General features: G+C 41.7%; 1 protein-coding gene across 1 annotated transcript in view; it reads right to left on the bottom strand.

Moving 5' to 3' along the window:
* The window catches only part of LOC101863752 (protein dispatched homolog 3), a gene marked incomplete in the record, with an annotated part of 32512 nt that overhangs the window by 15250 nt on the left and 5512 nt on the right, over positions 1-11750 (bottom strand). The window contains 8 exon segments of the mRNA XM_013084545.2: positions 2506-3091; positions 3843-4018; positions 4602-4718; positions 5408-5554; positions 6678-6814; positions 9323-9459; positions 9990-10150; positions 11442-11710. Of these exon segments, the coding sequence (XP_012939999.1) occupies positions 2506-3091; positions 3843-4018; positions 4602-4718; positions 5408-5554; positions 6678-6814; positions 9323-9459; positions 9990-10150; positions 11442-11710 (1730 nt within the window).

Raw genomic sequence — 11750 nt, 5'->3', positions numbered from 1 at the left:
CCCCCCCCCCAATCAATTGTACAACATGAGACAAAGCAGGCTATGGTATTGACAAGCACTATTCACACCTCTCACAAGAATTCAGACAGAATCTGCTTCAATACGGCACATCAGTCTGCGTGTGTTGGAAAAACGCACACAATTAGATCCACGCGGGTATATAAGCCCGCAACCAGAGTTTCCTCAGAGCTCGAGCTAGTTTTCTGCCCTGCACAGCACTAGATTTTAGATGCACATAAAGATGAGAGGCCCGTATTCTAGTATACATTTAAAAGTGTGTCAGACAATGTACATGACATCACTGGGCGATTCAAATAAATCTCGAATTCAAAAAGTTTGTCAAAAAACGAAGCGTCCAGAACGTGGAAAAAAGAGCACACGAAAAAAGCCCAGTGTACATAAATCAAAAAGCTTGTCTACACAATGCAGACCAAACATTGCTGGAAAAAAGGAAACGATAGAAATTTTTTAAGGATTTTAAAAAAGGGGGAAAAAAATACCACTGGTCACGCTATAAAAAACCCCACACCTATCCACTTTTTTTTACAAATACACGTACAATATCCTTCATTGTTACAAATTGTACTCCAAACATTTTCAGCTTCAGTTATTTTCCACTCACATTAACAATCGGATAAATTTATCTCACTGGTTTTGTTGGGGGGTTTCTGCCTTCTCTGGAATTTGTTTTTAACGACGAATGCTTGCCCTACGTTTTCGTCAAAAGGCACAGGTAAAAGCCTTTTGCTCAACAGAAACAAGCCGATACTACACAAATATAAAGCAAGCTTTTAGATAACCAGAACAACATGTACAAATTAAAATAGCAAACTTCTGAAAAGGCCAACATTCAATGATTAAAATGCATTTTTTAAAACCAAAGCAAATAACTTCCCCATAAATTTCTCAACGCTCATTTTCAAACTGCCAAGCTATAGTTTTTTCTTTTTCTTTTAACACGCTGAGAGGTATGAGTCAATACAAGCTTCAATTCCTTTCAGTACGAAAAAGTTGACTCAGGAAATACAGCAGTTAATGTCGGAACATTTTAACAATTCTAGCATACTGAAAGCAGCACCCATGTTGACCACTGATGCAAACTCAGCTACTTTCGACTTTCAGTACCAGGATGTGTGCTGAATATTAATATTAATAATAGCAATGATAATGATAATAATAATAAAAATAATAATAATAGCAATGATGATAATTTGTTTGTTAATGCCTGAATGCGACTAATACATTCCCACAGGAGAATATTTCTTCCGTGAAATAGAAGAATTAAAGGTTACGATGACTTGTGGCCTCTGCAATGGCAAGAAACCTCACATTTCTCGGATTTCTTTTAAAGTACAGTCCAAATTATAACAGCAGCGTTTTGGGGAATAATAAGACCATATCGCTATTAATGGTAACCAACTGTCGTAATTTTAATTCCTGGAGTTCATTCTCTGACAATCTATTCCTTTCGGTATTCACGTACTCTTTGGTTCTACTTTTCCTCATCACTAACAGCTAGTCATACAGTTTACAGTGACTGCAGTCACACACTTATCTTCAATATAATCCTAAATCTGAAATTGATGTTCGTTTTACTTTTGACGATAGAAGCAACGATAAAACCAATTACCTCTGACACAAAATATTATTGACTTCGACTCTAAAATAAAGAAACCATGTAATGATCATCATAAGGCACCACTTTTTTTTTTAAAGGGAGACAAGAGAAACATTTAGAAGAGGAGCTGCTGAGAACCCATTAAGTCTTTACTTAAACCACGCAAGCGTAATACATCGCACAATCACTAGAGCAATAAAATGCTTTGGTCTACTATTTTATTTATTTGCAACCCTTGACTGTGCAAGTTTTATATAAAACCCACAAAGCTTCATTTTATTATCCTTCTCTCGTGAATATATAGTGCAGTGTATCACTTCAGTGTGTCAATTTGCTTTAAATAAACATTTGTTCCACTGGTTGAGGAGAACGCCTCATAGACTATGACTCATACATTAGGTATGACTCAGACTCAAATAAATATGAGAAACAGAAGAAAAAAATGCTATTTTCTGTGAGAATATTATAGGTCTGTGGACAAGTGACTCGAACATTTGCTGTTTTACTATGACTGAGACTTGGGCAACTCGGGGAGGGGGAGGGTACGAAGGGAGGGCAAAATAGGCAACTGATAAACAGGGATATAGAGAGCCGTGAAATATAAAAATATACATCAGAAATCACCCGCGGAAAGGCTGTCCTTTTGTAGCTGGGTATGGCTTTTAGGGGGAAAAAATGGGACAATGATGATCTTATTTCGCGTTGGTGGGAAAACCTGTCTCAAAGGAAAAGGGTAAGATAAAAGGCAGGGAGACGCAAAACGAGGTAGGACTAGCCAATACATTCAAGATGCAGCATGATGCAAACTTAGGTCCCCCCTGGAAAGAAAAACTTATATTAATACGTCTCATAAAGCTTAGCAAAGTGAGGTGACCTAAAAAGTTTACCTTTTCTGAAATCGTCGTTGTGAAGGTCCCAGCCAGATTGGGCGCCGTGTGTGCGAGGATTGCTAGACGGTTTGTTGTTTTCTTGACGCCCTGTTGGTGGTGGCGGAAGTCCGTCATACGTATCGGACGAGGATCCACTATCGGGGAGCTTGTTCTTTTCTTGTGAATTCCCAGTATCATCATCATGAGTGTTTTGAGGAGAAGCTTGTGAGGACGAAGATGATGAATCTGTCGATGTTGATGATGAGGACCCTGAGCCATACATTGAGGACAGCTTTGCCAGCGTATCCTCAAGCATCGAGGTTAGCACGGATTTTTGGTCACCTGAAGATGAAGCGTCTCCATCACTCGCTTTGTTGTTTTCCCCATGACTAGAGTCGGAGTTGTGGGGTACGTTCTGACCTTGACCTGTCCCCTCATGAGGTGCGACTGTTCCGCGTGAGCCGCCGTCGCCATGTGGCGGAGGTCTCGGAGTTGAATGCCTGCCACTGTCAGCGGGGAGCGGTGACACGTGTCGGTTTTTCGGAGGGGTGGGAGGAACGTGCACGTTAGAACTGGACACATGGTGAGGGGAGCTAGAGTGAACCTGTTGAGGAGGAAAATCAGCGATAAAAGATACTTTTTCTCCTTGATGTCTTAATTCTTCAAAGAAAAAGTTTTATGTCCGTCGTGATTATTATTAGCTGATGACGGAGACAATCAGCCTGCCACACTGAAATGGACCCTCATGAAGAGGGGCGAGGAAGCATGGAGCATCCCGTCTTCCAAAGACCCCAGCTCTACATTCAAGTATTTAGAAGTAAGTACACATAAAAGTACCCATCTGAGCATGTACGTATTCATAGATACACAGATACACAATGATAAATGCCTGGCATTGAGTTATATTCTCAATATGACTTGTCAGGATAATAGCAACACATCTCAAGGAACAGGTTACCATAACAGTAACATTCAAAATCATTACAAGCGGCCAATAGCACAAATATATGCATCAAGGACACAAAATAAACAAAAAACATACACACAATTACATCAACAGAGGAACTGAGCAGGGCAGCCCAGTATTACGACAGACGTAGGACGTTAACTTCTTTAGTTTTAGTATTTAGTAGAGGTTTTACGGCGCTCGAAACTGCCTAAGGTCATATAAGCACCGGAAGATTAGAGGTGTAACAAGAGAGTAACAAACATTTTTTAAAAAAGAAGGGGAGATAAGGACGATAGATGTTTGATAGGAAAGAAGGAGCAAACCACACCAGAGCACCCGCCAACCACCCACGTTCACTGTGACGCGATCAAGAACAAGCAGACAAAGAGCAACCAGACAAGCGCACCTTGTACAGCCCGGAGCACTGGTCGCAGTGCAGAGTGTCGATGATGCTCAAGTTGGCCTTCAGGTCCAGCAGGCGCTGTATGTTGGTGTCGGGCCGGAACAGCTGGGGCGGGTGGGTGGACGGCTGCAGCTGGGACATCAACACGCAGCTGGCAATCAGAACGGCTGCATAAAAACCTGGAGAATAAACCGTTTTCACAGTTCAGCGGCACATCTCATATACTTTCCATTTTTAGGAGGAGCTGAAAAAGAATATACACCTAAAATGAAAAAAGAGTAACGAAAGAAATAAACACCCATCATGGGTGGTCTAGAAACATTCTCTGAAGAAACTGCAAAGATGCTGATTCAATCAAGCCTAAAAGCTTTTCACAAGCAGCACACCAGAGCACCCGCCAACAGCCCATAAATCTTTCAATAACTACAAATCCGCATGGTAAACTACCATCACACCTTACACATTTCTATTTACAAAAACACACATAAAAAAGAAAGAAAAGTGTAATGAACAAATTGAAAATAGGGTATAGGTTAAACACTGTTAGGTTATTTAAGAGGAGGGACCTCCGTGTTTAATGTCCATTTCCGAAAGGACCGAGCCAAATGGGAATTTCGTGTAAAGTGCCTTTCCCAAGGACAGAACGTTGGACCAAGCTGAGGCTCGAACCCCCAGACCCGCAATCTCACGATTACGAGTCCGGTAGCCTAACCACTAGGCCCCCGACACCACTTCAACAAACTGAGCCTTCACAAGACTTACCGATGATGACATAACGACCTCGAATCACAATCCGATTGGTTATGAACATCAAAGTTTTCTGGAAAAATCTGCCCAGACACATGTTGTTGTTGCTGACGTCTGGCTGTTGGTCGGCTCCTGATGGAGGAAGAAAACGAGACAACAACGAACAAATGAGCCGAAGATTCATTTTAATTAATACATTTAAGCGATTGCTTCAGACTCATTTTGTAAAATACAGCAATAAATTTAAGCGATAGCTTAAGACTCATTTAGTAAAATAGAGCAATAAATTTAAGCGATTGCTTAAGATTCATTCTGTAAAATACTGCAATAAATTTAAGCAATTACTTGAGACACAATTTGTAAAATACTGCAATAAATTTAAGCAATTGCTTAAAGACACATTTTGTCAAATTCTCACTTGGGGTGTATAGCAGGCACTGATGTATCAGGAATCCAACTTACGTCTCCTGCCTCCAACAATGAAGTGCCTAACCACTACACCACAGACGCACATATGATCGCTTTTAAGGACAAACGGGCTAACTCAGATTTCGGGGGTTTCCAGAAATCTTGACCAACACCAAAAAAAGGGCATTGCCCTACCCACAGGAGAAGTTTAGTTTCATTGGTGTGCATATTCATTTGGATATAGAAAAAACTCTCCTTGTCTGTCAAAGAAACTGAACAAGGGACAAAAACTTTACCTTCGATTTTCTCAAAACAGCATTTTTCGGGATAGCCCCCTTGTGCTTAAGAGCGACCATATATGACACGTCCGTCAACAACACGTTGTTTCAAGGCCACAGGAAGGCCTAACTCACCCGAGAAAGCCGGGCTGGAGGACGTGTTCAACAACGGCACGTCCACGTCTTCTGTCCCATCAGGCTCAGCCCGCACGTTGTCGGAGACGCTGTAGGGGTCGTCCATCAGCAAGATGTCGTCATCAGCCTCCCACATGGGAGCTCCATCTGAGGGAAACAAAGCAAAACAACAGGCACATCTTAATCCGGTGAGAAATCATAGATTGGATAGAGTAAGGAAAACTGGTGTTTCTTGAGGATCGGGGAGAGACAGCAACCTGCGTGGAAAAGCCAGGAGAATATACTTACTTTACTTTACTTTTCCGATCCAGCGGCCATTTGGGTTCTAGCCCTTCGGTCTGTCCAGGAGAATATCCAACCAGCTGTTAACTCTATTCCTACCAGGCCAAAATCCACCACTGGCCCAGGGGTTTTCCCTGGCCTATTTTTACGCCCCTACCGACCCCACCACAGGAAAAGGTCAAAACATCCAACTAAACACACACAAACCATATCATATGGCCCATCAAACTGAAGGTGAAAAAATAATCTATGAGATGGCGATACAATAATGAAGATTTATTCCAATTATATTACTTTGGGGTTTCTTAAAGTGATTATGCAATATCGAAGGTGCCATATGAAATCAACAATTTTCCAGCTTTGAAAGGTCATATCTAAAAAAGTACAACAACAGCATCATTCAAACTTCCCTGGTAGGTTGCCTCAAGTAATGCAAAAAAATGCTGAAAGTTATGTATGTGTACCTAAAACAGAAGTGAAAATATGAGACATATACTGAAGTCAGGGGAGCTCTTTTCTTCTCATTTTTACGTTTTGAAAGGGACAAAAAAAGTGCTGAAATGACTGAAAATCGTCTCTCAGTGCTATATTTTCTTTCGTATCGGCTAACAGGAAGTCTATTCTAATATTTTGAGAAACTTGGATCAGCCAAGAATTTCAATACTGGATCGGCATAGATAGCGAGCCACCCAAGCCGTATTTTGCGGCTCTCGGTCCAGCGAGGCCAGGTCCGCTGTCAGAAAAGTGTTAACTGGCACGGGGTGCTGGTTTTGGTGTCGTGTATGTGATACTGCTACGGTCACAGACACCGCACTCATATGACCTTAGGCAGTTGCGAGCGCCGTAAAACCCCATATTAAACTAAACACAGACACCCCCTGGGGCGGTGCTACTGACTGAAGTGTCTTTGGGCCATTCCACAAGGGGGGACATTAACATGTTCTTGTGCAACCTCCCACAAAGAATGAGCGACTAACGAGCGACTCACCGGCCTCGTTGACATCCAGCATGGCCACATCGTCCTCCCGGTACAGGCTGTTCTCCCCACTCTGCTGTTCCGTGTAGTGAGCCAGCTGGTGGTGCTGACCGCCCGCGCTGCTCGACCCTCGCTGACACGAGAAACACCTGGGTCATGTGGGAGAGAGAAAAACATAGTGTGTGAGGTGTCGTGGTGGAATCAGTTCTAGTTTTAGTAAGAGTTTTACAGCACTTGCAACACAATAAGGTGGTCATCACATAAGTTTTAGATTTTAGTTTTAGTAGAGGTTTTACGGTGCTCGCAACTGCATAAGGTCATATGAGTGCCAGAAGATTAGAGGTGTTACAAGAGAGTAATGAACACAAAAAAGGAGGGGAGATAAGGACGATAGATGTTTGACAGGAAAGAAGAAGCAAAACACACAAGAGCACCCGTCAACCACCCACTTAGTAAAAGTTTTACGGCACTTGCAACACAATAAGGTCATCATATACGTGACAAAGATTAAAGGTGTTTACAAGAGAGTAACAAACACAAAAAACGGGGAGAGATAAGGACGATGGATGTCTGACAGCACCCACCAACCACCCGCAGTGAAATCCGGAGTTCGTCAAAATAATGAAATCAAAGAATACATCATTTTTCTGGCCGTTGGGCAATTTTCTGTCGCTGATTTTTTTTTTTCTCCAGCATTCAGGCCAACTTTGTCCAGCTATACACGGATTGTAGACGTTTTCTACTATCGAACGACGGGCTCTGTCATGTGAGTCTCCACATCTAATCTAACCCTGATAGAACAATGTACAGTGTCTACTATTACTGCCTCGGGGGGGGAATAATATCACTCACGCGTCATTCTCCTCCCAACCCACAGCTAAAGTTCATTATTGATTTGAGTGAGGCCAGAGGAAAGGACAAAGGATCAGAAATCTGACAGCAATATTTCTTCTTTTTTTTTTTAAGTTGTGGTAGTCACGGCATCACTGAAAAGGTGGTAACACAAAAACAAAACATTTTCCTAGACTACTTCATTTTTAGATTTAGTAATAAGTGATTTACAGCACTTGCATCACACTTTGGTCAAATAAGTGCCCAAGGTTAGTGGTATTTAATTACTTGAGAGTAATATACTAAAAAAAAAGGAGGAGGGATTAGGACAAAAGATGTTTGATACGAAAGGAGGAGAAAACCACACTAGAGCACCCTCCAACCACCCACATATCTCACTTTTAATACACCCAATTCATCAATGGTATTATCAACAAAAACAGCCAACCACAATCACTTGAACACAACAAAGGATGCGTTAAACATTATTTGCCTTAACAGTATCTCTTTCTCTTCAAAAATATACCTTCTCACTGCTTTCGGCAAGAAGTGTCATTGTAGTGATTATACGCATATCATATTTCTAACAAAGGTGTCATTCACAGAGCTTGAGTTCATCCTTTTCACCAAATCAATGACAACAACATCTGTGGTGTAGCTGTTAGGTGTTTCTCTATACAGGGACGTAAACAGGTTTGTTTTTTTAAAAGCCAGAAAATATGTGGCGCGCGCGCGCACTGACTGAAATAAGAATACAGTGAGACGAAATTATATGTTTCTTTCCCTCTATTACAACTAATACTCTCAATTTAGTATATATATATATATATATATGTATTGTTTATAGTAGAATTTTGTTGTGGGTGGTAGGCGGGTGCTCTGGTGTGGTTTGCTTCTTCTTTCCTATCAAACATATATCGTCTTAATCTCCCCTTCTTCTTTTTTATGTTTGTTACTCTCTTGTAACACCTCTAATCTTCTTCTGGCACTCATATGACCTTATGCAGTTGCGAGCGCCGTAAAATCTCTACTAAAACTAAAGACTTTTGTTAAAAGCTGGGGCCCAAATGGCAAGTCGGCCGGAAAAACCGGAAAAAGCCGGAAGATTTACATCCCTGGCTATAGAACAGAGGAGACATAAGTTCAATTCTCATATGGGGAATATTTTTATCAAGTATTGCGGTAGGGTATTTCGCCTGGATGGTGTTTCCCTCTCCACATGTCGAATCCCGCCTCCTAAACGATCTAAATTGTATCAATGAGGGTGTTAAAAAAAAATTAACGAGGGGCTAAAATGCAAAACTCGCTGCATCCATTTTAGCACTTTTGAGAAAATCAACTTCTTTTAAAGCTGCTAAACGCAGGAACATGCATAAAAAGATTTTTTGTTGGCTTTTATGAAGTATGAGTTGGGTTTTGGTTGAAAACACTTTGTGTATCCGATAGCCGGTAACATTTATAATATAAGCAAAAAATCTCCATTTTTTTCCAAACTGTCGCTAAGCAGGTTTTGCATCTCACCCCCTCAAACGAACCCCTGCACTTAGAAATTCTTTAACCCTATCCGTACGTCGTGTTTTACTATCATATCCATACGATGTGGGGACCTCTGTGTCACCATTTTCCAAAGAAGAAATTTACCCGTTAATCCGATCCGTACGCTTTGCATAGCAGTCTGTCAAAATGATTTTTTGAGAAATACTGAAAGTTTCAAAGAGATTTTCGTACTAGAAGTATTCTAAAATGTGAAGAATACAACCCTGGGGGTACAAATTTACCTCAGGGCGTACGGATAGGGTTAACAAATTCAATGGCGCTGTACTTACGAGAAGAGCAGCATCTCGAGGGGTTCGATGAAGCAAGCGTGCAGGTACAGCAACGGCGGCATCAGCACGATCACCGAGACCCAGCAGGAGGAGACGATCAGCGACATGAACAGACCAAAGTCGTACACCGCTGGGATCTGAAAACCATATATATATATATATATAATGTATTGTGTCACGACGCAGTGGAATCAGGCGCTCGTCAATTTTGGGGCATACGGAAGTATTGGTATCATCCTAAAGACTGTCCATTTGCCTTGCTTTTGATGGAAAAAAATATTCATTTACCTTCGATGCAACTCCAGATATTAGCGATTGAAGCAGGTGAGGGTCGCCTGGTTTCAGAGGTAAAATTAGAAAGAAAATGGCTGTCAAAGTTGCACGATTTAGCAAAAGAGGCGCCTTGTCTACACTCAGCTTGTGCAATTATCCCAGGCCACAAATCCTCCCCACCCCCCCTCAGGGGAAAAGACAACCCCTCTTTTTTTTTTTCGTTTCAACAAGTCCAGAAAAAAAAAAAAACTTGGCCCCGAAAACGGGGGGGGGGGGGGGGGGGGGGAAGTAGGCCTCCACGTTTACCCCCCCCCCCCTCCCCCCCACAAGTCAGGAACTCATTTTTTTTTTTTATCCATTCAATTTAAAAGCAAAATAAAATCCATGGTGTTACCGCTGAGGTCAAATTGGCAGCAAACGCGGCAGCTGTGGTGAAAGAGGTGAAGAAGGTGGCCACTCCCGCCGTGGTCACCGTGTAGATGATCCGCTTGACCGGGTCCTTCAGGTGCGACGACTGGCGGTAGATGTTGATGAACACAAACACGTCATCCACGCCTGGAAAGAATTAAAAAACAGTACGTTTTTTTGTTTTAGCCAGAGTTTTACGCCACTTGCAACACAATAAGGTCATATGAGCGCCAGAAGATTAGAGGTGTTACAAGAGAGTAACAAACACAAAAAAGAAGAAGGGGAGATAAGGATAATGGATGTTTGATAGGAAAGAAGAAGCAAACCCCACCAGAGCACCCACCAACCACCCACACAAACAGTTAAGGAACAAACCTCATTACAATTCTACTAAGTAAGTGCATAGGTTCGTTTGTTTAGTTTTAGTAAGAGTTTTACGGCACTTGCAACACAATAAGGTCAGATAAGTGTTGAAGATTAGGGGTGTTACAAGAGAGTAACAAACACAAAAATGAAGAAGGGGAGCTAAAGATGATAGATGTTCGATAGGAAAGAAGAAGCAAACCACACCAGAGCACCCGCCAACCACCCACAGTGTATAGATTCAACATCTAGACACCAGACTTTCCTCTACAGCAGGACAATAGCCATCATTTTGCCACAAATTGATCAAATTCTAACAAATGTACTTCAGCATGTCTTTGACACAAAAGATTATAGCTGATTATAAATTAAAACAAAATTAATCAAACATGTTTTATTCATTTTCGAAAGATAGTGAAGAGATTCTTCAACCATTTTAGCCAGCAAAGAAAAACCAAGCTGTGCTAAAAACTAATGTGAAAACAACCAACTTGTACCCCCGGAGGGCGGTGCCACTGACTGAAGTGTCTTTAGGTCATTCCCAAAGGGAGGACATTAACATGTTCTTATGCACAGTAAAATTGTAAATGGGCTGATTTATCAATGTCAAGCTCATGAATGTGCCTGAAGTGCGACAGGGAACAGCTGCTTTTTCTTTCCTAATCCTTACTATCGTCATTTTTCCTCTACTTCTTTTGTATGTTTATCACACTCTTGTGACCCGCTATTTCCGGGATGCCTTCGTGGTGGAAGCAGACTTTGTGCTGTTGAAGCTAGAGAGGTGAGCTGAGTGAGCCTGATTCCCTGTAAGGATTTCTCTGTTGACATCCACCCCTTAGCATCCATATAACCTTATGCAGTTACGAGCGCTGTAAAAACTCTACTAAAACAAAAAACAAACAACCAGCTTGTGTATTGTATGCTCATATGAACTTATGCAGTTGCGTGTGTTGTAAACTTTAACCAAACTGAAACTAAAAGTAAAAGATCCTTACACTGCAAAAAGATCACTGACTCTTAAAAAGAAAGAGATCACTGACTCTCAAAAAGTTCAAACAACTGCTAAGATACTCACCAATACCAATGATAACGAACGCTGCCGCTCCATTCAGAATGCCCAGCTTATTGATGCCGAATACAATCCGGTAGAAGAAAAAAGCAATGGGAAAGCTGAGGCCGATGATGACGATGCCGATGACGGTGAGGTACAGCGACAGAGACAACACCAACATCAACACAAAAATGGCGATGAGGGAGATTATGGCCAGGCGGACGTCACTCCAGAACGTGGACGTGACTTCGTAGTCAAAGATTTCGTTGCCACCATACAGGACTTGAACTTTGCTGGAAAAACAAAGAATTCAAAGATAGAAATTGAGGTTGG

The sequence above is a fragment of the Aplysia californica genome, unplaced genomic scaffold, assembly GCF_000002075.1.
Source record: "Aplysia californica isolate F4 #8 unplaced genomic scaffold, AplCal3.0 scaffold00301, whole genome shotgun sequence".
NCBI classification, from domain to species: domain Eukaryota; kingdom Metazoa; phylum Mollusca; class Gastropoda; order Aplysiida; family Aplysiidae; genus Aplysia; species Aplysia californica.
Note: the sequence above shows the minus strand (reverse complement) of the source record. Positions and strands in the feature narration are given on the sequence as shown.